Source organism: Strix uralensis, chromosome 1 (assembly GCF_047716275.1).
Source record: "Strix uralensis isolate ZFMK-TIS-50842 chromosome 1, bStrUra1, whole genome shotgun sequence".
NCBI classification, from domain to species: Eukaryota; Metazoa; Chordata; class Aves; order Strigiformes; family Strigidae; genus Strix; species Strix uralensis.
The window spans coordinates 107,726,763-107,753,208 of NC_133972.1; the positions used below are offsets into that span (position 1 = coordinate 107,726,763).

The window sequence follows — 26,446 nt, forward strand, 5'->3', positions numbered from 1 at the left end:
TAGAAACAGTGGGGTTTTTAATTTCCTCAAGATGTGGACTATGCAGTAGATCCTGGATAACGCTCATGTCATTCCATTGTTTGACGTCATAGCTTCTTCAGTGGTCCTCTGACTGCTTTCCTCATTTTTTAGTGTGGGTGTTTTGTTTTTTTTTTTTTTTCCCTCAGAAGCTTGTTAAGAGCGGTCTAAGAGGAGCAGAATTCATGCTGGAACATTTTCCAAGGACATTTAAGTGGAGCTCTTTATTTTTTAGGTGGATCTGATCCAAAGGCTAGGGTAGGAGCTTTTGACCCATTGCCCTGTGAAAGAAAACTTGATTGATGTATTACAAGGTTCAGAATTAATATTTTGGTCTTGATGTTAGTTTTCTTCACCCCTAATCGCTACATGCATAGTCATTGTGTGCATATATGGATATACAGCATATGTGTGTGTGTGTATATGCATATATATACTAGCAGAGAATTAAAAGGCTATTTAGCCTTCAGCACTGACCTATGTGAGATGCTATAGGAAGAAGGCAAGAATTACTTTTCCATAGTACTCTAAGCTTCCAACCATTTGAAGCCTGTACTTCCTCACTGCACAGAGCTTCTGTGTGTTTAGTATCATTCAGTGGGTGTCTCTTTCATGAGCTTTCATGGTCATTCCTTGGACCAGTCTAAAGCAAGAGCAACAGCAGCATCCTCTGGTGAGGAGTGACAATGGTCAGCTGTCTGACAACCAACTTTCTTCTGATTTCTTTGATCCTGGCTCCTTCTAGCTTCATTTCATACCAGCACCCACTTCTGTGGGAAGAGAAAGCAAACATTTTAATCCCATCCACCATTTGCATGTCAAGTGATTTGAGACCTCTACTGAGCCTACTTCCAACTCACCCACTTCAGTTCTCTCTTCTGCAGGCTCTTCCTACTGTTAACACAATTAATCTCTCTATGCAAGGCCCTTCCCTCTTATGCCATGGGTACTTGGTTTCCTTAAAAAAGGTTTTGGTGAGGAATTTTGCCAGGTATTTCAAAAACTGAATCATTTTTGTCATCATTATGCTACTCTTGTTGACAGCTTCAAAGACCTACTTTGAACTTCGTTTATACTCAGCAGCTTCTTTGATGTAATCATCACTTTAGTAGTAAGCTGATTAAATGCTTTTGGTTTATAAATGATACTTGATTTGATAAACCAGAGTGTCATAGAAATTGTAGCCAACGAAAGATAGGATTGGCCTATAAGATTGTTTCAGTTTGAGCTAAAATGGATAAATAAGAGCAGATCTGTAATGGAGGTTGTCAAGTTTTAAAATTCAGCAACAAAGATGTTTAAAGGAAAGAAAAAACCCAATTAGTGAAGTTTCCTGGTATGAGCAGGCCAAGTGATTGGAATGGAGAGGGAGGTTTGGAGAATCAAGTCATAAATACAAATGAAGATTTGTCATAGGCTTGTCCAAGTTTTTTATTGCTGTTTCCTGACCAGCTTTTAGGGGGTGTTTGTGATAAACAGCACTAACAGGGAATGGAAAGAAAGGAATTGATAAGCAAACTGGTTTCATTCTTGTTTTTCTGACGAGTGTGTTAGAAATAGCAATTCCTAAATGTCAGGTTGAATTTCTTTTTTTTATAGGATGTGAAAATAGCAAAAACTTCTTAACCATCACACTATAGGATAAGAGAAGTGGGTCCGAAATGAGGATGAATTCAGCTTGTCCTTCAATAGAAATAATATCTTGTCACATTTTTCAATAAAGATTATTATAATTCATGTCAAACACAAGGGATGGTCAGAGTCCTCACATATGAAAACACCAGTGCTGTAAACAAAAGTGAGTTCAGTGCTGTCAAACAGATGCAAAAGAGGAGGATTAGGTAAATTTTATTCCAGAGTCTTGAGAGAACTGGTGTGTGAAAATACAGATAGTAAGAACTTTGACTATTACCTTTAAAAGGCAGGTAATGCAATCTGTATTTGGTATAAAAGATGGCATCTCACTTAAAGAATAGGAGTGTGTACAGTGGGATACAGTACATAGGTGACAACAGCAGGAGTGGTAAAACTGGAGGGAGTCTGCTTAGAGAGTTCCCCAGAGCTCTCTTGAAGCTAAACTTCATGTTACCATTCATGACAGTCACAGCAAGCAGGAGCGTTGCCAATAGAAACTTTCTGGTGGCATGTAGTTCAGAAGCATTACCTGAGCAGAGGAAGTGAGAAATAAACCAAAAGAATTGTATTACCTGAGGGTATGGTAGGAGAGGGAAGAGGTGTATTTGTACAAAACAAAAATCGGTGCACTTGGTGACTAACAGACTTTTTAAAAATTCAACCGAACAGTTGCAAACCATAATCCTGTGACTGATCTTTCTCCTTCTATATGCTGCCTGTGTACTAAGGTGGTGGGGAAAACAAGTGTAATTTTTAAAGGTACTAAGCTGTAGCAGAAGATACATGGAAGCATTGTAGTCCGTGAACAAGATGATTTGATACGTTATTCAGTTGACTTTATTTGTAGTTACTTATGCTCAAGAAAGCCCAGATTGTAAGATCTGCAGGGGCAACCTAAGCTATGGATTCCTTCCACTCAGGTTTGAATTGGCCGAAACACCTCAGTTGTGCTTGTTTGAGGCTCTGGGTAGAGTCAGTAGAAAGCTAGACATTGCAGCAGAACAAGCAAGATCTTATGTAAAAAGCCTCCTTAAATTTGACAAGTGAAGAATCACATCAGCTGAATGTAGTGAAGTCCAGGGGCCAGATAGATAGGCAGGGATGTACCTGAGGGTGCTGAGAAAGTTGTTTCGTGACGGTGAGGTCATTGTTTGTCATCCATGAAAAACCATGGTGACTGCGGGAGGTTCTGCATGACTGGAAAAAGACTGCTATTAACCCATCTTGAAGACAGTCTGGGGAATTTCAGGCTGATGAGCCTTGGTTTGGTCCCTGGAAAGATCAGGCAGCCCTTTGCTTGGAATTCATACATGAACATGTAAAGGACAAGCAGATAATCAGGAACCAAGGTAGTAGGTAAGAGCCAATCATGCCTTACCAGCATGACAGCCGCCTGTGACGAATGGCCGCATGGGCAGCGGGAGAGTGTCTGACACAATGTACGTCATTAATAAGGTTGTTCGGTGCTGTGTTCGACCAGTTCTAGTTTTTCATTCTGCTTTAAGAGGTATCTGAATTGACAAGCAAGACATCAGCAAAGGTAGAATTGGATTTGAAAGTCTAGTGTAAAGAGTAGTAGCTTGATTGGGGGGATCGGTGGTATTGTGAGGGTGTAGTAGTCTCATGGCTTTGTAGCCTGACTCATAACTCATTAAATACAAACTGATAAAACTACTGATAAATGGAAATGTTACTTTGCCAGCTTATGGTCTGTCCACACAAATACTTTCCCAAAGAGTTGAAAATATGCAGTGCAGAACCTATAGATCAAATAAATACTTCCGATGTAACTGTAGTAGTACATCAGTGTGCTCAGGACTTTTGGTGAAATAGTCTCAGCAAATCACAGTATTGCGGTTTATTGTAATTTAATTGTACCTGACATTAAAGCAACTTAGTCAAGACCAGAAGGAGGAAGTTTGTAGGGTTTTTGGTGGTTTGGTTTGTTGTTGTCCCCAACCCCCCCCTTCCCCCCCGACTAATTTTCCCTCTTTCTGTAGAAGTCGAAGTAAAGTTTTGTCTCGTTGGTTGGCTGGTTTACCTCAGCAACTTGCTCTGCTTGGCTTGAGAAACCCTGAGCTTTCCAATCAGCTGATTGATATCATTCATTCTGCTGCCTCTCGTTCGAACAAGGAATTACTACAAAGTTTACAAGCCACTGCTGCTCGGATATATGGTAAGACTTATACCCTACAGCGTAATGAATTTTCTCCATCGCTTTGCAGGGAAGTGGCAATATGTGGAAAATACTGGTGTTTCCACATGTAAAGTCTCTGGGGCGGGGGGGAGTAGGGGTGGAGAATGGTTCAGTCCCGTATAATGAAGGTTGAAATGAACTGTGTGTGTCCTTTCCTAAAGGCTAGTGAAATCTTTAAAATTCTGCTAACTTGAACTAATCTGATAGACTAGAAGCTTCAGTTTTCATTAAATCCACTCTGTATTGCCTTTCTTTTTGGCCCTCCCCCCTTTCTGTGTGTGTCCCCTTTCTGTGTGTGTGTGTGTCCCCTTTCTCTGTGTGTGTGTGTGTGTCCCCTTTCTCTGTGTGTGTGTGTGTGTCCCCTTTCTCTGTGTGTGTGTGTGTGTCCCCTTTCTCTGTGTGTGTGTGTGTGTCCCCTTTCTCTGTGTGTGTGTGTGTGTCCCCTTTCTCTGTGTGTGTGTGTGTGTCCCCTTTCTCTGTGTGTGTGTGTGTGTCCCCTTTCTCTGTGTGTGTGTGTGTGTCCCCTTTCTCTGTGTGTGTGTGTGTGTCCCCTTTCTCTGTGTGTGTGTGTGTGTCCCCTTTCTCTGTGTGTGTGTGTGTGTCCCCTTTCTCTGTGTGTGTGTGTGTGTCCCCTTTCTCTGTGTGTGTGTGTGTGTCCCCTTTCTCTGTGTGTGTGTGTGTGTGTCCCCTTTCTCTGTGTGTGTGTGTGTGTGTCCCCTGTCTGTGTGTGTGTGTGTGTGTCCCCTGTCTGTGTGTGTGTGTGTGTGTCCCCTGTCTGTGTGTGTGTGTGTGTGTCTCCCCTGTCTGTGTGTGTGTGTGTCTCCCCTGTCTGTGTGTGTGTGTGTCCCCCCTGTCTGTGTGTGTGTGTGTGTGTGTGTCCCCTGTGTGTGTGTGTGTGTCCCCTGTGTGTGTGTGTGTCCCCTGTGTGTGTGTGTGTGTGTGTCCCCTGTCTGTGTGTGTGTGTGTCCCCTGTCTGTGTGTGTGTGTGTGTCCCCTGTCTGTGTGTGTGTGTGTGTCCCCTGTCTGTGTGTGTGTGTGTGTCCCCCCTGTCTGTGTGTGTGTGTGTGTCCCCCCTGTCTGTGTGTGTGTGTGTGTGTCCCCTGTCTGTGTGTGTGTGTGTGTCCCCTGTCTGTGTGTGTGTGTGTGTGTCCCCTGTCTGTGTGTGTGTGTGTGTGTGTCCCCTGTCTGTGTGTGTGTGTCCGTGTGTCCCCTGTCTGTGTGTGTGTGTCCGTGTGTCCCCTGTCTGTGTGTGTGTCCGTGCCCCGTCTGTGTCTGTGTGTCCGTGCCCCCTGTCTGTGTCTGTGTGTCCGTGCCCCCTGTCTGTGTCTGTGTGTCCGTGCCCCCTGTCTGTGTCCGTGTCCGTGCCCCCTGTCTGTGTCTGTGTCCGTGCCCCCTGTCTGTGCCCCCTGTCTGTGTCCGTGTCCGTGCCCCCTGTCCGTCCCCCCTTTCTGTGTGCGTCCCCCCTTTCTGTGTGCGTCCCCCCTTTCTGTGTGCGTCCCCCCTTTCTGTGTGCGTCCCCCCTTTCTGTGTGCGTCCCCCCTTTCTGTGTGCGTCCCCCCTTTCTGTGTGCGTCCCCCCTTTCTGTGTGCGTCCCCCCTTTCTGTGTGTGTGTCCGTGTCCCCCCTTTCTGTGTGTGTGTCCGTGTCCCCCCTTTCTGTGTGTGTGTGTCCGTGTCCCCCCTTTCTGTGTGTGTGTGTCCGTGTCCCCCCTTTCTGTGTGTGTGTGTCCGTGTCCCCCCTTTCTGTGTGTGTGTGTCCGTGTCCCCCCTTTCTGTGTGTGTGTGTGTCCGTGTGTCCCCCTTCTGTGTGTGTGTGTGTCCGTGTGTCCCCCTTCTGTGTGTGTGTGTGTCCGTGTGTCCCCCTTCTGTGTGTCCGTGTGTCCCCCTTCTGTGTGTCCGTGTGTCCCCCTTCTGTGTGTCCGTGTGTCCCCCTTCTGTGTGTCCGTGTGTCCCCCTTCTGTGTCTGTGTGTCCGTGTGTCCCCCTTCTGTGTCTGTGTGTCCGTGTGTCCCCCTTCTGTGTCTGTGTGTCCCCGTGTGTCCCCCTTCTGTGTCTGTGTGTCCCCGTGTGTCCCCCTTCTGTGTGTCCGTGTGTCCCCCTTCTGTGTGTCCGTGTGTCCCCCGTCTGTGTCTGTGTGTCCCCGTGTGTCCCCCTTCTGTGTCTGTGTGTCCCCGTGTGTCCCCCTTCTGTGTGTCCGTGTGTCCCCCTTCTGTGTGTCCGTGTGTCCCCCTTCTGTGTGTCCGTGTGTCCCCCGTCTGTGTCTGTGTGTCCCCGTGTGTCCCCCTTCTGTGTGTCCGTGTCCCCCCCTTCTGTGTCTGTGTGTCCCCGTGTCCCCCCCTTCTGTGTCTGTGTGTCCCCGTGTCCCCCCCTTCTGTGTCTGTGTGTCCCCATTTCCTTTTCTTCCCCCCTCTTTCCCTGTTGCGCTCTGGCTCTCAGCTCCATACGGGCAGTTAGAGCGGGGGCCCTGCAAGGACTCTTGGGGGGGTTCGGCGGGGGGTGCTTAGGCTGCCCTCTTGTTAGGCAGCCACGGGGGGGGGGGGGGGGGTGTGGCGCGCGTGTCGGGGGGTGGTGGGGGGACTGGCGCGCGTGGTGACCCCGCCCGTGTGCCGCAGACCCGCTAGATGGCACCCTGGTGCTGCTGCCGGCGGAGGCCCAGCGGCGGCTGGTGCAGTTGGTGTACTTCCTGCCCTGCCTGCCCGCGCCCCTGCTCGCCCGCCTCAGCCGCTGCTGCATCATGGGCAGGATGTCCGCCGAGCTGGCCGCCACCCTCATCGGGATACTGCACATGAGGTACGGCGGGGAACGCGCGGGTTACTGTGCCGTAAGAGGGGAGGAAAAAAAACCACCCAAACAACAAAAAACCACCCAAACAACAACAACAAAAAACCCTCAAAAAAGCACAACCCCAAAAAACCCCAACAAGTGTGGACATTTAACTGCTTTACTGGTTTCCACAAAAAATTCCATGTAGCCTGCAAAAATTGGCAGCATGAGGAAAATTAATGCTTCTGTCAAACTTCACTCCTTTCACTTCGACTCTGACTTTGCACTGAGTGGTCTTCTCCAGTGCTTGATAACAAAATCATATCAGCTGCCTGTAAGGCATTGAGCACACTCTGCCCAGAACGTCATCACCAGTGGTTGTTGTTTTGCCACTGACTGCAGCTTTTCCTTGGAAATGTTTTGACCTGACACTGTTCATAGTGAAAAATAACCAGCCAGTGTCTATTTTCATGTTCTGCTTGCTTTAAAATTTTTAAAACTCACTTTTCCTATAATTGTCACACTTAAATAGCCAAATCATAGCTGCTAGGCAAGAGTTTTGTTAGAAATTATTCACACTCTTGTTGATTTTGTCCTGGCTTGGTAGAGGGTAAGTTTGCCTCTGAAGTCAGGGAGGGAGGCTGCTATTCCTGCATTGAAGTGACCAGAAGGCTTGCTGGGAGGAGCAGCAACTTCTCATTTTTCAGAGATGCAAAGAAAGTCATTTGGTTTTAATTTATGGCATTTGGAACGTGTTTTAAACTAAGTTGGATTCAAAGATTGTGCGTTACCTACCAAAGAAGTCAGTCTAAAATAACCAGGTGAAAAATAATGTACTTATGTAGTGATACTAGTGCAGTTCCTTGTATTGATAAGCCCTAACAGTCCGCCTTTCTGGAAGACTGCAGGTTCTCATGAAACTTGGAAAAGAGATACTACTCCTGAGCGTTGTTTTTCTTTGATGAGGCGGTTCCCACTTCATGGAGAGGAATCAATATTAAAAACAGAAGTTTGATCAGTTTTCTTAAACAGATCTGAAAATAATGCAAGTCTTTGGAGAAATTAAAATGAGTCTTTTATAGACCAAGTGGATGCAACAGTATTGAAAATACGTTCTTACCTATATAGCCAACTTAACTTGCACGAATTTTAAAGGGCTTATTGATGACACATTTTTTAGCTGTGGCTCAACTTCTTAATATATAGGTGAAATCTATTGTGTGAAAGACTACCTTTTTTTTATCATTGTTGACCATAGACGACTTTTATGCTAAAAACTTCATCCTAGGATGCCTCAAAGAATTCGAGAATCAAGATGATGTCAGAAATGTTCGTGGCTACTGAGGATAATGTCCAAAAAAAAGTTGCTTTGACAACTTAAGCATGCAAAGATAGGGAGATAAGTAACGATAATGTTAACTACTTAAGAACAGAAAAGTCTGATACATCTTTTTCCTTGGAAAAGAAGTTGCACAGTTAAGGAAACAGTAGTAGGTTTTCTAGATATAAACCTTAGCTGGGCTTCATGATTTTTATAACCTGTCATTGAACACAGCGTATGTGGACTAATTTTCCATCTCTTATCAGAGAAGCCAAGATGGATTATTGTGTCCAGTTTTGTGGCTTGCTTTTAGATAATGGTGTGGGCAAACTGGATTGAGTTTAAAGGACACCAGACAAAGAACGATAGTCTGTAAATTGTGATAATAGGGAATGACTGACAAATTGGCATTGTTAGGCAAATAAGGCTGGGAAGGAGGGGAAGCCATGTGTAAAAGGCTGTTGAAAAGGAATGGGAGAACGCAGTTTTAGCAGGATTAGAAATACAGACCTTAAACGTCAGAAAAACGTTTGGTTTGAGTGCTAGCAAAATTTTCTAAAAGCAGAGATACGTACTGGAATAGGCTGTGTAGGAAAAAGGTATAAATATACTTCACTGGAGATACTTAAAATCAGATTGGTCCAAAGTACATCATGGATGGCAGAGGTAAAGTCTCGAAGGAAGTAGAAGGACTAGATAACTTCTGGTAATCATTTACAGCTCTTGTGGTGCTTGGAGTTAAACATGCAAATTTTTGAAACGAATAGTACTATAACAAAATGTATATGATTTCACAGTTCTGTGCCACAATCTGGTTCAAGGGATGCTCTCTGTAGTTTTAGATTATGACAGTTTTGCGTAGAGAAACTGATACAAAATCAGGCCATGGGGAGACGTCATTTATGAGTTAAACAGATGTTGTCAGTAGATGGCACTGTTTTTCTTCCAGTACATTCATGTTCTATTTGGTGAGGGGGGAGTTTTTGTAAATTTCTTTTCTTCTATGCCACCTGCTTATCTGTCATGCTTTAAATAGATTGCATTCAGGAGCGTTAGAGGCTCACTGTTGTATTTGATAATTGTTCTTAATTTCTTTAAAAGCCTTTATTTCCGCATTATTCTTGACTGGCAGAGCATGTACATTTACATGTGTGAGAATGCACGTACATACCCATGTACATTTGCCAGGGAAAAGCTATGTTAAAAGTGGATTTGATGAGGGTACATATGGATGATAATAAGACTGTTACTGTTATTCCAGGAACAATCATTATAAACTCAAAGAACTCACAGGTTTTTTTGTGTGTGTGTAAACTATAAAAGTAGGTAGTAAGTGTATCCAGATGGCTTAAACCACAGCCCTGTGATGATATCAGGTGGTAACATGAAATTATAATTATTGTGTCTTAACTTTCAGAAATTCTTGTTGATTAGAAATTAATTTTGAAGACATTCAGTAGTTCTACTTAATTTTTGCAATGGTGAAATGAATAGCCACGTAGTCTGCAGGAGCCCGTTAAGTGAGCCACAGTGGGCTCCGTGTGCTGAGAATGAAGATGATGTTGACAGTATTTCTGTATATAATGGGAAGATTTCTGAGCCTAGGACAGTGATTATGTATACTGTTAAATTATTAGGCTGGTTCCTGTCATGCTTTTGGTCTATATTCACTAAAGCTTTACCAGTTAACATAGGCCAAGGACCGTTCGGAAAAGAAAGCTGAAATGCAGCCATCCTATTCTGGATACTAGTATGAACATGTTCAGATTTAGACTAGTTGGTGTCTTGAGAGAAGGAACAGATGTTGCTGCTGTTTGGGTCACTGGGACAGCTACAGCTGGTGAGTTTCAGGTGAAACTGAGGGACAGTAGGTGTTGTCTTGGCTTAATTTCCCTGCAGTTCTCCTCCAGTGTCTGCCTTGTGCCTACTGTATGGGACTTGAGATGTAAGTAACTTCAATAAATCCAAGCAGGTGGGGTTCAGAGAGATGGAAGCATACCAGGGTTTTGGGCTATAAATTGTTCTTTCTGCTCCTGTTCATACACAAACAGGTGAGGAAAGGTGTGGAGCAACATGAGTGAACAATCTGTGACTTCAGACTGAGAGAAATGAGAGGTAGCAGCTTCTTGGGAGAAAAGGAATTCTTCGAGTTGGCCTCTGATTTAAGCCTCCGATGAGCTTAAGTTTACAGAGACAAAGGGAAGGTTCTGGGAAGTATTGTAGAAGGTCTCTGCATCGTATCTACTGGATAGATTTTTCTGTGGTCTTTAGGTGGTTCTACTTTGATATATTGAGACGAACCATTTGTCTTGATGCAGTGTGCCACATTTCTGAAAGAATTAACTTCAATGTTATTTTTAATGATTTATTGGAATAACTGGTAAATAATCAAATAGTAGTTCTCTTCTAATTAAAGATGAATGATTTAAGTGTTGGGTGGAAATGTGTAACGCTTGGCATGAGTGGACCTTTGGTTTGAAATTCCAGTGTTAGCTTCATCTTGGTGGTGGAGTTCTGGTTGTTTCCTTGAGGATATGGGTATGGACAGGTAGACAATTCTCTCCAGGAAGTGAAGAAATGTATTAATCATTGATGGCCTAGTAGGGACTAAGGTCATAAACTTTAGCAGTGTTATTGGTAGAGCTGGAAAGAATTTTTGGAGTAATCCCTTTATGCCTGCTCTCTACATTTGTAGGTCAGATGGGCTATTCAGAATGTTTTTTAAAGGACTAGTGAAGCGTATGCTTATATTATGAATACTTTTTTGGAAGACTGGCTTTGGGGCAAATCTTTCTGTCAAATATGGAAATGTATTAAATGTTGTAAACTCACCTTCGTGTATATGGTAGATTGTCTTGTTTGTCTGACAAAAAGGAGGTCTGCTGTTTACATACCAAAATCTGTACTGTAACAGTTGCAGAGGAACACCATTTGTCACCATTTGTTAGGCTTAGTGTTTTTGTTTGCTACTTCTTAGTGACTGAATGGCAAGATATTCTTGCAAACACATTTCTCTTTTCTCCTTCCCTTTTGTATAAGGTAGGATTCTTAAGATGATTAATATATAATCTGAGTGTTTACTGTGATGTATCCTATGCTATGAAATACGGATTAAGAAACGCAGATTATGAGATTGTGATCAAATATATAAGATAGGAAATTAGATTGCTGACTTTATGGGAAAAGTTCTCTGTCTCCTCTTAACATGTGTTGAGGTACAAATAAGGAAAACCTATTCGGTGTAATTACATAAATGCAATTTCTTTACGTGCCTTTATTCAGCATAATTACGTAAATGCAATTTATGTGCCTTAATAGTTACGATTTTTTTAGAACTTTTATCCATTGGAACAGTGTGTCTGGAAATTATTTCACTGTAATAGAGAATTGGACAGATAATATTTCACTGCCTAGATAAAAAACAATGGGAGTTAATCTATGGCATTTCTCTCTTGAAGTAGAATGTCCATCAGTGAGATCTCCAGTGGCTTCAAACAGCCATTTCTTATTCTTGTGGGGCTCTTTCCCTGCTGGGGTCTTGCAAAGAGTTGTTGTTTCTGTTGCTGTTGAAAATGAGAAGGGTGAGAACCATATAAATAAAAGTTGAGAGCTCTCTCCCAGTGAGACATAAATTGTGTGGCAGTTCCTAGTCTTCACAGGTTTGAGATAACTCTGGGGGTAACTTGCGTTCTGCTTGCCGTAACTGTAAATGGACTCTTCCCTTAAGAGGTAATGCCTTTAACATATTCTGTTGCTTTCCAGACAATAATGAGGGAGTTCAGCTGCCATCTTATCAAGCAGCCAGGCATGCTTGTTGATTCCTACACTTTTCAGAAATCTGGTGTTCAGAAGGAACTGAGATGGACATATTAACCTCTGTTTGGTGTAAGGTGTAAAATTCTGTCTCTCCAAATATATGACTCAGAGATGGTTTAGGGTCGTAATAGAGTTTAAAGTTTTCTATAGATATTTCCTTTCTAAGTAAATACTACTTTTATTTAGTCATCCTAGTTATGTGATCTGCAGCCTTTGACAGTATATCTTGCAGAAGCACAGTGAGAATACAAAATGTAGGTAACAAAGAGCCTGTTTACTACTTTTAATAAAGACTTATTGAATGCAGTATTGTAGACAAGAAAAACATTATATTCTCAAAGTATTTGCAAGCTGGAGAGAACCTGGATAGGATATTGTAACCCATTATTTTGATTAACAACACTCATAGAGCAATTGAATACAGTAATTCTCATACAAATGAAGTGTAGAAAAGATTTCAGAACAGTATATTTTTTTTTAAAAAAGGAAGACATAAATAAAATAAAATTTTTTTTTAATAAGAACTTAGCTTATTTTTGGTAAAACCAACCAAACAAAAAACCCCCACTTTTGAGTCATTACAAATGATAAAATGGAAAGTCAACTCAATACACCCAGGAGAGTAAGTTGAAAAGCGTACATGTATAGGAAGGTATAGTAATGATAAGTGGGTTGCTAAGAAAAATGTAAGAATAGCGTGTGTCCACTGTGAAGTGCTTTTTCTGGCTGTATTTTCACACTCCTCAATTTGGAAACAAAAATGAAGGAGGAAATATTAAAAAGGTAACAAAAATGCTTAAGGCACTATTGAATATAAACTAAAAAGTAGAGCGTGCTGTCAAAATGCTGGCATTTCCCTAACTGGGTGCCACTGAGAATGAAGGGTAAAAGATTGATCTGTTTTCCTTGCTGCAAGATCAGAAAGGATCCATAGTTCTTGAGAATCGGATCCTGGGGTGGGTTACAGTGCATTCCTTCATCCACATCTGGTCAGCAAATTTCCTCTTCCTTTCTCACTGTTATGTAAAGGTCTAGGACTTGAGAGAAGGAGAAGGCTAAGCTTGTGCTTAAGGGCATGGCCCTCTAAATATGTCCCCAGGTGTTTGTTTGTAGTTTGATATTCCTAACCAAGGGGAAGAGAATTATGTTGCTGCACTTAAAATTGCACCAGTCAGTAAATGCCGTTTGCTCATTAGTGAATATTTCTCCCGATTTGTGCTCTCCCTGATAATGTGTAAGCAATTCTTTTCTTCAGACAACCTTTACAACCATGGAACAAGTGAGTAGCTGACAGGCTTACTTTTAACAATGCATAACTCAAATTGTTGTTGTCTTAAGATAGGGTTCATAGTTTTCCCCAAATCCCTGGTAATTCCTTGAAGATGTTTGTTGTATTTTGCCACATCTTCAAATGGAAACACTTGATCCTTCAAAAGAGATAATGAAAGTTAAAACAAAAAACTCACACTAACAAACCATTGCACGCATATGGTAACCTGTTAGAGGAAAAGGAAGGTAAAAATTCTTCACTTTCTCTCACAGTTTATGTTCAGGACCTGTGCTACCTGGAGCTACGTTGGTGTGAATGATGAGATGGGTACAGGGTTGAAGTAGTATTCAAAAATTCAATTTTTTTTTTCTTTTAAAACTGTTTCAACAGTTTGTGACAGTCTTGTTGTTCTGTCTCTTCCAAGAGCTGGTATGGAAACTGAGAGTGCTGATCCTCGTTAACAACGTAACACAAAACTGGTTTGATTAAGTTGATGTAGGAACCTGAATTTATACTTTATTGCAGTTGCATTTCAATTTGACAGAAATTATTTTTCATTAAAGCTAAACAGGAATAAACTGTGCCAAAGCTGAGATAAATATTGGCACAGGGCTTTTTAGTGTTTTAAAAGAACATATTTTACAGTAGTGCAAGTACATGCCTACACTGGGGGAAAACTCCTTTTAGAATGATTTTATAACCTAGAATTAAAGAAACAATTGTGTGAGGCCTTGGTTTAAATCTGTGATCAATGGTTGATGAAGCAAATGTAAAATGGGATCACCTACCACAGTCTAAGTTGTTAGGTTTCTCAGGCTATTCTGTTGCAGATGTTTAAACAATTCTGTAGAGCTTCAGGAACACCCAGCGCTGCAATATTCTGTTATGGTGGTGGAAGCACTTTACTGCAAGGTGAAAGAATTGGATTTTAGTTTCCTTGAACAGAAAACCCAGACCCTTGATCTTGCACTTCTTGAGTTCTGTAACCCTTGCATTTATGAACAAAAGGGTGATAGTATCAACGCCTCCAAAGAACTGTGAATCTTGTATTTGCTTTTTCTTGTTTTACTTTAAAAATACTTGAAGACCGAACTCAGGGGTTTTTGAGTCATTATGCTTTCTTCAATTCTATTGCTGAACAAGAACAACAACAAAAAATCAAAAACCCAACCCAGATTCTAAGCAAAACTTGCTGTGCTTGATAGATGCATTGCTGTCTGAGTTGGAGTTTGAGCAGTGTGTTTTACAGGAGGACAAGTGGAAGGATAATTTCTAAAATGACTGCAGCAAGGTTCATCAGAGTTCTTCTACCAGAGACTCCTAAATTTCCCAAAGACTCTTTATGACTACGTAAGTCAAAACCAACACCTTAAACCTGAACCAGAAATCAATTGGTAGCTAGTTAGGTCAGGCAGCACAAAGATAATAGTGTGTTGTTGAGAAATAACCACTTGTGCACAAACTGCTGTTGTTCTATTTTGCAACTGTGTGATACAGCCCAACCTGAAAATAACAACAGTGTGAACAAAAGTAGTGAGGAGTTAAAATAAAAGTTAGCAGCAAGTGATAAAAGGAATGCATTGCATGGTTACTGTGACTGAGAAATATTTGCTATGCTAATAGCAAGAGAAGCAATGATTTTTAAGTTAATTAGATTCAGCTTTTCTTTTAATACCATTTGGTGTACAGAGCAGGTTACCTAAAGGTGTGTTTCTAAATCTCAGTAGAGAGGTTCTCATGGAGAGCAGGTAACCTTATGGAAATTACAACACGTAATTCATCATAGTTAATGTGGGTTTGGACTAGCTGACTGGAGAGGTCTCACTCATATACAATTTGATAACAGTTCCTATTGTGAGTAAAAATTTATTCAAAAAAGGGCAGTTATAATGTGCTTATTACCTCTTTTCCACCTATAAATCAAATTTTTTTTAGTTAAATGTCTAACATTTAAAGTGCACACAGTTCTTAATTATCCATGGTAGTCTTAATACATTAAACTAAGATTTTTTTAAATAATTTGTAGTGTATGTGTAGTACATCAACATCTGTTCTAGAATTAAATTTCTTTTGTTCTGTGTTCTTTATCTTATTTCTAATTTACTATAATTCGAATCTCAAAATTGAGCAGCTTTAAGTACACTATAGACATCTGGGTTCTAAGGTAATCAAGGCATTGACACCTCGTTAGACTTGTATTTAAACAAACTTCTATGCTGTGATGCTGTTCTGCTTGTGTTTGTAATATTAGACATTGGTCTTGCTCTTAATTTGTTATGATCTGTCTGTGAGGTCCTTGTCTCGTCTTTGATTATACATGATCTCATGTTATTTTTCCATCCTACATTCTGTATTGAGTACATCATGCTCACTGGAGGAGTGTTTACATAATGTTACACATTGTCCTTGTTTCAGTAGAAGGCTCCATGTTGTGACTGTTGTATTATGTCCCACTTGGAAAACAAAGTGATTCCCCTTGCCCATGGAATTTTGTGTGGTGCTCAAGTATTGTCACAGCTGTAGGAGGTAAGGAGGTGATATTTTTCCCACTTTACAGATGAGGAACCGAGGTGAGGGAAGGGTGTAGACATAGATACGTACCTAGAAGTACCTGCTAACTTTAGGAATACAGCATGAAACATTTGGGCACTTTTTTCCAGAATGTTTAGCATTTTCTGTCTTGAAAGCAACTGTAAGTACAAGTGGAGCAGTAGAGATCAGATGGGTCTATGTGCTGCTCTTTAAGATATATGAAGCAGTATCACTCCACAGCTGTTACTACTCTCTTAGTCTTTTACTCATTGTTGAACTGTTGAAGGGCTAGTGATAGCTAGCAGAAAGAAGGGATGAGAGAAGCCTTCACTATGAATAATGTGGTTTTTTCTATTCTAAAAGTAAATGAATACCTCATTTGGTGATACCTGGAAAAATGTGTTACCACTGACTTCCTGTCCTCCAGTTTTAAAAAGGAAGTATCTAGCATCTTGTAGAACCTCTGTGATAGAGGTAGGAGGGTGATCCAGTATAATGCCTAAAACCTATTTACCTGAATTTGTGAGCTAATTCTTTCTTCTACTTTTTTTTAACCATCTCATGCCTCATACGCTGTGCACGTTATAGATGATGCAATAAATAAGGCAGGAACAGGTCAAGCTGTGTTATCCTTCATTGCATAATCCTGATTGATCCATTCATCCATGATTTGAATGAGGCATAGATTTTTTTTTTTTAGATAAAATATGACACATAATATTTTCATGCTCTAAGGCATACATGCAAAGAGGCCAAGCTGAAGATTGCAGGCAACTTTCTCTGTCAATTTTCTAAATGGAATGCTAGATTATTTTTAACCTTAATGCTCTTTTAACATTGAGGCTTCTTTTATGTATGTAAAATCTTTCACTTTCCAAAAAGAGTAAACTGCAACGGAATTTGGGGATCTTGGTTTAGTGTGTACGTGTTTCAGTGTAGCTCTGCTTGTAATGACTCTCAAAACCATTTAATAGCTCTGTCAAGGGTTTGTACCTTATACTGCCTCCATTTTCCCAGGGCAGAACAGCAGCGGTTCTCTCTGCTTCCTCTTATGTCCACATCAGTGGCACTTAGCTTGGCATGCTGTTAGGATGCTTAAAATGCTTGTCCTGTTTTGTGAGTGTGCATATAGTCAAATGTGGGTAGAAAGACAAAGCTGCGGAAGTGTTTGAAAAATTTCTAGATGTTTAATTATAAGCTTCAGAGTCATTTTTCATGTCCAGGGATCTCCTGAACCTATTGCAGTTTGTGTTTGCTAGCTTGTGGTGAATCTAAGTTTTTGTTCAGTCTTTTCTAGAGTTCATGTAAAATTCTGGCATTAGGAGGAATTCGACACATCTGCTAACTGTTGCATGAAAAAATACTTTTATAGTTTTTGTCATGCGGGTCCCTACTCCCTCAATTTGGGCTTATCCCAAGTTCTTTCCAAGTTTTCACTCTTCCTGCCCAAGATTTATTTTATTTTCATATTTCCCCCATTCCCTTTGCAGCTTGTCATCTGATACATCTCTCCCAACCTCCTTGCATTCCCATCATTTTGCTCAGTGATTGCATCCCAGTTTGAATTTCTGTGTCCAGTGAGTCCTAAATTCTCCTGAATGCCTCTTCATGCTCCCCAGTGCTTTTTTTGGTATGAGTGATCTCAGGTCTGACTCATGGTCCCTCTGTGTTGGACCATCGCCAAGGCCATGGCCAAGGGGTTTGTCTCTGGAGAACTCGGTGTTGGCAGCCAAGTGAATGGAGAGACGTTGAAAAGACGGTTAAAAAAAGGAAGCAGCGAGCCAGGCCTCAGTGGAGGACCAAAGGCCTCCTAGGAACTGGAAGGGTCCATGCAGAGTTGCCTGCACCGCAGAGTCGCTAGGTCACCTGAAATATGCCTGCGAATAAGGACTTGCCATTAAGGATACAGTGTGAAGTGGGAGCTTTATTTAATAAAGCCTTTCTTTGTTCTCTCTCACCTAGCTGTGATTTTTTTTGTAATTCCCCCCCCCCCAGCATTAATTGTCCTACGTGGTAGTCTGATTAAATCCTGAATTTTTTCTTTAATCTAAAGAAATTCTGAAATTCCTTTTTTCCCTTTTTGAGTAGCTCCAGACACGTGCATATTCTAGCTGTCATTTTTGTGGATGCTGAAATATTGTGGATGGATTTTCATGGGGTGGCAAAATGTATATGCCTGGCACAAAGGTATTCCAAATTTGGTATTTTTGCTCCCAAAATGTGGAGCTGTAAAAAATTTCTGCAAAACAAGCTTTCCAGAATTTTGTTACCCATGAGCTAAGCCATTTTGGCTGTTAGTGGAGAGAAATTAGGAAAAAAGTGATCTGAGGCAGATAGTTGGCTTGGAAAATTGCATTCAGTAGCTCTGAAATTTCGCAAGATTGTAAGAGCAGAAAGCAGCAATCTCTTACAGCAAAGATCCATAGTCCGCAGTGCAAGTGCCAAGAGCAGCACACAAGTAAATTTGAATAATATGCATTTTGCATAATGTGATGTAGGTCTGAGCTGCAGTCTTTTGAGGAAGGCATGTGTGAGATGTACTCGTTCCCAGCTCCTGGCTTTCTCCCGCTTCTGCGCCAATACACAGGCAAGACCATTTGGTGGTCACTGATGTCTGCTCTGGGTTTCTACAAGCACGTACAGCTGCTAATTTGAGAAACAAAAGTAGGCTGGTGCTCCACTTCTTTTGCCCCTAAAAAGGGAAGTGTCAGGCAGCTTTGATAACGGGTTTGCTCCTGTCTTTGTATATTGCTCCTTTTTGTGTTCTACATCTCAAAGCAAGTTTTTAATTTAGTTCTGTGTTTAATAGCTTTAGCTACTTTAAAATAGATGCTGAGACTGCTTTTAAATGGGATCTGTTGTTCATGTAAAGAGCTGTATTAAAAGTATTGGATATAATGAAAAATACAGCCCATTATATTTGTAATATAATGACTTTTACCAAATAAGGGGAATAAAACTGATTTAATTTACTGTGTTGGCTGTCGTCACTATACTAAAGGTTATACCAATATATATGAAAAGTTGCTATCTCAGTAATTTAATCAACAACCTAAGCCCATGTATGGGTACAAAGTTCAATATTACTTGTCTTGAAAAGAGCAAGTTCTGGTTTTGACGCTATTTAAAATGCTATTCTAACAGCAGCACTTAGAAACAGGATTGCTAAAATTAACAATTTAGTCATGCTAACTGATAATATTGTGCAGGTAGGTTGTGAATTCTTAATTACATGTTTTTTTAATAAACTATCTGCTGTTGGTTTTGTGTAGATCATCCTTTGCAGGCTGGAAGTGCCAAGTGCAGGATAATTCAGTGAATGATGTGGACTATTTCAGCTTCTTGTTTTCAACCCTTATAGGTAATCCATGTGAATGTCATAAATCAGAATTAACAAAATGAAATTTGTTTTGATAGTCAATTACTGGATTTAATTTAGAATAAATGGTGTAGTAAATACTTCCTGGAAGTAATTCTAATCTTATTACATATTTTTGGTATGAGATACCCTTTTTTTTTTTTTCTCTTGGTCTCATTTTTAACGTCCTATTTTTACATTTTGCCATTTGGGCTGAATATTTGCATACTTTTTCTTCATTCTAGCAACTTTCTTTGGAAGGTACAAGGAAAACCTAAATTCAGCATATCACATGAACAAGAATTTTTTTTCTAGATTTATGTGCCTTTTATTGGCTCATAACAATATAAATGAGCGCTTCTGGGATTTCCTGTGGACATGCTTATTAAAAACATTCCATCAGAATAAAGTAATCAAAGTACATCGAAGTGAGTTGCCCAAGGTCAACAAGTGAGCAGAATTACTTCTGCTACTATATTCTTACTCAGATATAAAAATAGTTGTAGTCTGTGGTGATGCAACTTTGGGAAATTACCGTGGTTAAAATGGCATCATGTTACTGAGAAATATCTTCCAGTAACTTGTCCTGTGGTAAAAAGAAAGTGTCTTGTCTTCATCACCTCAGTCATTCATGATGTTCGAACTACCTTGCTTTCAAAAATTACCTTTATTTTCCTAAAACAGTGAAGAGAGCGCTGAGATAGCCAAAAAACCAAAGGAAAAGCCAAGTGACTGTTTTGAAGCAGTAGTCCTGTTTTACTAAAACATCTAATACCTGGCTAGAAATAAATAGCCTATTTATTTTATTTTTTAAATGCTGAGGTTATGTTAGAAGGTTACTGAGTTATTGTGAACACATGGTGAACTGTCTTGCATTATACCTGTTTTTTTATTATTTTTTTTAAAGATACATTGAAAATAGCAGCATAACATTGGCCTCTTACAGTTTGCTTTTTTTATACCACATTATAGTTTAACTGGGTATGCTTGTTTCTTTTTCAAATATTTTTGTTGCCTTTCAGAAATCAGAATTTGTATTTTGATATACTTAACTGAAAATACCAAGCAAGAGCTTTTAACAAAAAAATGTTATGTAGACACAATTTAAAAGACAGTTTTTGTCATTGATGCTGTTGAAGTAGAACAGTGCTTGGCTTGCTTTGTGATACTGTTGTACTGCTTCTTTTTCTCTAGGGTTTTCAAGAGAGGAGTTGACTAGTCTCCAGGGCATTAGAGGAAAACCACACATTAGCCAGACACAGCTTTCACCTGTCCGTCTTTACCTAACTGATCTGGACCAGTTTTTACACCACTGGGCTGTGACAGAGGTAATACATCAACACTAATTCTAAATGACAGCATACAAACTCCGAGTGCTTTCCGTCCCCTTTCCACAGATGCCTAATCTTGTTGTGAGTTGAGTTGAAAAAAGAATGAAAAATAGAATAGCTGTTGAACAGCCAATGTTTTTCTACAGCCATCAGATAATATTTTGAAGGAAGCTGCTTTAAAAGGTGAATGTTCAGACATGTAGTATGCAAAACAATACTCATGGAAAAAATGGGTAGAAGCCTGGTGGAAAATTCTTAAATACTAATAAGATTAAGATCAGCAATATGTTTTGGCTTTCAAAAATAAATTAATTGTAAAAATACTAATTATAAAGAATTTTTTTTGAGAGTAAATTCCACTGTTAATTAAAAAGCACTTGCATTAAATGAGATTTTAACTTGGAAGTAATATTAACTTGGCATTGGTGATTATTTAGAATAACTTCTGATGCTTATTTAATCAAAATTTACTGGGATTAGAAACTTCACTATGAATTTGGTTCCTGCTTGAAAGATCGTAAGAACTGAAAGCTTAATTTTATTGTTGGTTCTAAAGGGATCTGAGCCACCAGGTTTTATTCAGAACAGGTGCATTGGTCTTCATTCTGACTTAACTCTTTTTATTGCTTAGCTCACCAGAAACCACTTTAAGGTGTGAAATAATGTTTTAATGACATGCCAATTTGACAGTATCTATGAAATCTCTGTCATGAATGCAGAAAGAAGAGTTTAACAGAAGGTTTTAGTTGTATGATTTATTCTGGGTTTTCATGGCAGTCTTTTTGGTTCAAGAAAGCAGTATAGTACATTTTTCTCTTCTAGTTCATAAAGTTTAAATGATAATCTACTGAAACTAATGATAGTCCGAGGCATATATTGAATGTGTGCTATTATGTATGGAAAAGTATTTTAAGCAAAGTTGTTTGGTATCATGACTGATACATCTTTAGATCATAGAATCATTCAGGTTGGAAAAGACCCTTGGGATCATCGAGTCCAACCATCAGCCCTACTCTACAAAGCTCTCCCCTACACCATATCCCCCAGCATCTCATCTAAACGACCCTTAAACACATCCAGGGATGGTGACTCCACTACCTCTCTGGGCAGCCTATTCCACTGTCTGACCACTCTTTCTGTGAAAAATTTTTTCCTAATGTCCAGTCTAAACCTCCCCTGTTGGAGTTTAAAGCCGTTCCCCCTTGTTCTGTTACTAATCACCTGTGAGAAGAGACCAGCACCAACCTCTCTACAATGTCCCTTCAGGTAGTTGTAAAGAGTGATGAGGTCTTCCCTCAGCCTTCTCCTCCTCAAACTTAACAGTCCCAGCTCCTTCAGTCTCTCCTCATAGGATCTGTTCTCCAGGCCCTTCACCAGCTTCGTTGCCCTCCTCTGCACTCGCTCCAGCACCTCGATATCCCTCTCGTATTGAGGTGCCCAAAACTGGACACAGTACTCAAGGTGTGGCCTCACCAGTGCAGAGTACAGGGGGACTATCACCTCTCTACTTCTGCTGGTCACGCTATTTCTAATACAAGCCAGGATGCCGTTGGCTTTCTTGGCCACCTGGGCACACTGCCGGCTCATGTTCAAGTTGCTTGTCAATTAGAACCCCCAGATCCTTCTCTTCCAGACAGCTCTCCAGCCACACCTCCCCAAGCCTGTAGCGATGCATGGGGTTGTTGTGGCCCACATGCAGGACCTGTCACTTGTCCTTGTTGAAGCTCATCCCGTTAACGTTGGCCCACTGATCCAATCTATCCAAGTCTCTCTGTAGTGCCTCCCTATCTTCATGCAGATCGACATTCCCGCTTAACTTGGTGTCATCTGCGAATTTACTGATAATGCACTCTATGTCCTTATCAAGATCATCAATAAAGATGTTGAACAGAAATGGTCCCAACACCGAGCCCTGAGGAACACCACTTGTGACCGGCCACCGGCTGGATTTAGCTCCATTGATCACCACTCTCTGGGACCGTCCATCCAGCCAGTGTCACCTCTTATGTTGTCGTCGTCTTTTTACTTCTCTTTCACGAGTCTATCAAAGTTGGTTGAGAAATAGGACTGTGAGAAAAACGTAATTGAGAATTAGGGACAGTGAAATAGTTTGATTGTAGGTAGCTTGTCTGTGCCTTTGGTTCCCAGTTGCAAGTTTTAATTTACTTCTACCACAATCTTTTCAGTGTTATGGTGCCATCAAGGAGAGTCAATATTTTCAGAAACTTGAGACTTCCTTTTGTTAAAGTACCTTTTCTTGGGAAAGATACAAGGTGCTCTCTCAGGTTCTCGGAAGTGGATGGCAGTCATTAAGCAAAGAGCTGGATATCCTTGGTTAGTAATGAAAGAGGATTTAGACATCCTATGGAGCATTGCACTGCTTCTGCAGCTATGTGTCAGCCTCAAGTCTTTTCTGGAGACTAAAGAGAACATGAACAAAAATCCCACGCATCAAAAATCTGTGTGAAGAATGATGAGACCTTCTAGACCCACTCTATTGTGTAGACTCTTAACCAAAGGAAGTTCTGGACTGCTGCTTACAACTCAGCTTGAGAGGGAGATTGAAGGCTTTTCCTCATAAGCATGTTCATGACTGTGGAGAGAAAGTTTCTAGTGAACTGGGTTATATCAGATACACCTAAAATGTGATCGGGAATAGTCGGCAAGGATTTATGAAGGGCAAATTGTGCTCAACCAATTCGTTAGCCTTCTGCAACAAGATAAGTAGCTTGGTGGGTGAGGGGAGAGCAGTTTATCTTGACTTGAGTAAGGTTTTTGATGCTGTATCCCATAACATCCTTGTCAACATGTTGACAAAGAATGGCTTAGATAAATAGACAGAGGTGGATTGAAAACTGCCTGAACAGCCAGGCCAGAGGGTTGTGATCAGTTGGAGGCAATTCAGTAGTGGTGTGCCCCAGGGATCTGTAGTGGGGCCAGTACTTTCTAACCGTTGTTAATGACCTGGACAATAAGACCGAGTGCACCCTCAGCAAATTTGCAGATGGTACAAAACTGGGAGGATTGGGGGATAGAGGAGACAGTTGTGCTGCCATTTGGAGGGGTAGGGACAGGCTGGAGAACTGGGCACAGAGTAACCTTGTGAAGTTCAGTAAAGGAAAATGCAGATTTCTGCACCTGAGGAGGAATAACCTGAGGCACCAGTAAATGATGGAGGCTGGCCAGCAGGAAAGCAGCTCTGCAGAGAAGCACCTTGAGGTTCTGGTGGACAACAAGCTGCCCATGAGTGAGTAATGCACCCTCGTGGCAAAAAATGCCCAGCAGCGTTCTGGGCTGCACGAGGAGGAGTGTTGCCATGGGTCAGGAGAGGTAGTCCTCCTTCTCTACTCAGCACTGGTGAGGTCACAGCTGAAGTACTGTGTCCAGTTTTGAGCTCCCCAGTACAGGAGAGACGTGTATGAGATGATGCTGAGAGAGCTGGGACTGTTCAGCCTGGTCACAGGAGACTCACGGGGGATCTTATCAGTGTGTCTAGATACCTGATGGGAGGGAACGAAGAGAATGGAGCCAGAGTCTTCTCAGTAGTGCTCAGTGACAGGACAAGAGGGCACAAATTAAAACACATGAAGTTCCATCTAAACACGAGAACTTTTTCACAGTGAGGGCGGTCAAACACTGGAATAAGTAGCCTAGAGGCATTATCATTCCCATCTACAGGCATACTCAAAGCCAGGATGGACACAATGCTGGGTGACCTGCTCTAGCTGATCCAGCTTGAGCAGGAGTGTTTGGACTAGAGGGAACTTGAAGGGGGGGTCCCTTCCAACTTCAGTGATTCTGTCAAAATATCTCCTCTTGAAAATACAGAACTTCTGTTTCACTATCGACAGATCTCTTCAGAATTATTTTTGCTTTTAGAGCATAATGAAATTCCCAGTATGGGGAGATTTTTATTTGGTAGGTTGTTATGTATGATCTGGAAGTAAACTTGTTCCCATTAAATGCTTGCCAGAAGGACTGGTGGTATTGTAATGCCGTTCAGGGTGTTCTCCCCAGAACTGCTCTTATTTTTCCATGGAATTTGTGGTCAGAAAAGTAGGGGCACCTCTTCAGTAGCTTTCTTTCCTACTAGAAAAAAATTAAGACGTTCTTTCCTCTTGCCTCTGATCTGGTCTCTGGGATACACTGTGTTCCAAATCTCTGTTTTTACAAGGACGAGATCAGTATTAAGGCAACACTTCCTTTTATGAATCACAGGATTCCATTCATTTTTCACTTGACTGGTTTTGATTTCAGGTGCAATCGTAGATACAGTGATATATAAACAAAACTATGCTGAAGTTACCACTTTAAAAAAAATCAGATGTTAGGCTTAGATGACTCTTTTCTTTGTGTTTAAATATCTAATACAGTGTTGTGTTCATTAAGTTTTAGGGGTTTCCTCTTTTCCTTGTTGAGTACCATTCTTCAACCTCAAACATGTTGATCCAGATTCTATCTTGTGTTCAATTTGTAAAGAAAACATTCTGGGGACTATAGTCCATAAAAACTTTTGGATTTGGAGGCTGGACCATTTTTAAAAAAATGAGGTGGGAGGGTGGGGGGAAATCCTGGCTTGGGAAAAACCTTTCAGTTCAAAATTTGCCAGAAGTTGCACAAGAATACTTTTTGTAGATTAAGTAGTTTCCACCAGGTATTGAACAAGCTACTCTCCTCTCAAAAGAAAATGAACCAAACCAGCAATAAACCAGCAACAAGCCCTTCCCCAACCCAGAGTTGCAGCTTCTGGGGAGAAGAAAACTGCCAGCAAATTGTGAGGCTCTTCTAGGATGTCTTGAAAGACAGTATGATATGATGGCTCTGTGTGCGTTGAGTTTGAGGGACGTAGGTTTGGAGACCACTTTCTTCCAAGTGCACGTAGTTCAAGGTGTGACACAATTTCAAAATCAAAATATTTTTAGCTGCGACAGAAAATTATTTAAATAAAGAAGTGCTACAGGAAATAATAAAACACAGCTTGAATTAGTTACGCTTTTGGTGGAACTGAGTAGAGTGGCACAGCTTCCGAATGCTGGATCTTTCATGCTTTCTCTTGCTGGATAAGGAAGTTTATGGTGATGCTGTAGTGTTAAGCAAAATATTTGCAGTAATTTAAAATACCTAGTAAGTGAGAACAGCCCTCTGTTGGCTTCAGAGCAGGCAGCATTCAGGCCTCTATGTTGAGAATTGTTCATTTAAAAGAGTTCTCATTGTGTAGTTGTAATTCAGAGTGTGTTCATAATGGAAAAATATTCTATTGTGGATGAAAATAAATAAGGAACTGATGGAATTAAGAATTGACAGCCTGGTTTCCTGTGAATAAATGAGGCTAGTGATCAGATTCTTATTAGTCCATCCATCTATCTTCTCTTCCACCACTAGTTTTGTCTAAACCATTGGCTAGCTTTTGGCTCTCTACTAAGAGAACAAACTTGCAAATACTAGTTGCCCATAAGTTTTATGAAAATAAGCAGGAGGAAGAGAAAAAGCTCTAGATTAGCACTGGGCAGTTTATAGCTCGGTTTCTGCTGTCACTTGGCCCATGGGGGTGCTGGGCAGTTGTGAGGCAGGAGCAGCTGGGGTTACAGTGCTGAAGACATGAAAAGGCAAGGGGTGAAGGGTCCTGGGTATGAATCTGTAGGGAGCCATGGCCTGTTGACTTTACTGCTCGTGGCTCAACTTTGTTTTCAAATCCAGAGGAAGGCAGTCCCAGCTTTCTGTCGCTAGCTAGCTGTACTGTGCAGTGAGTGGTATGAATTTCTAACGGCAATGAACTGTGAGAGGGAATTTAATGTATAACATATGCATGCCAGAGATGTGGAAGAAGAAAAGGTGTGCCTCTGGAGAAAGCAGGTTGTGTGAAGGAGAAGAGTAACTCAAGGCATTTTCAAGTGGCAGTTTGGACATCTGGGGTGTTAATATAACCAGTGCACTTGGTAGCATGTGGCTAACCATAATTGGTGAAAAGGCCAAACAAATGTACTTCTGATAGGAATTAATGCTTTTAAGTGGTTTATAACAACACTGTTTTGAGATGGATACTGTTCGTAACTTTTTTTTTTGTCTAGAGAGTGGTAATTGGTATAGGGAAAATCTGAAACCATGGGGGTGTTTTTTGTGGAAGCTTTTAGGTAATGGTGATTTTTCACTTAAGGAGCAATACCTAAGAAAAGTGTCCCTTTAAAAGCTATTTTCTGTAGCTGTGGAG

General features: G+C 41.0%; 1 protein-coding gene across 1 annotated transcript in view; it reads left to right on the forward strand.

Moving 5' to 3' along the window:
- TEX10 (testis expressed 10) overlaps nt 1–26,446 on the forward strand; it is a 61,343-nt gene that overhangs the window by 21,397 nt on the left and 13,500 nt on the right. The window contains exons 9-12 of the mRNA XM_074876554.1: nt 3,654–3,829; nt 6,460–6,637; nt 18,822–18,910; nt 20,102–20,235. Coding sequence (XP_074732655.1) covers nt 3,654–3,829; nt 6,460–6,637; nt 18,822–18,910; nt 20,102–20,235 — 577 coding nt within the window. The remainder of the gene's footprint in view (nt 1–3,653; nt 3,830–6,459; nt 6,638–18,821; nt 18,911–20,101; nt 20,236–26,446) is intronic.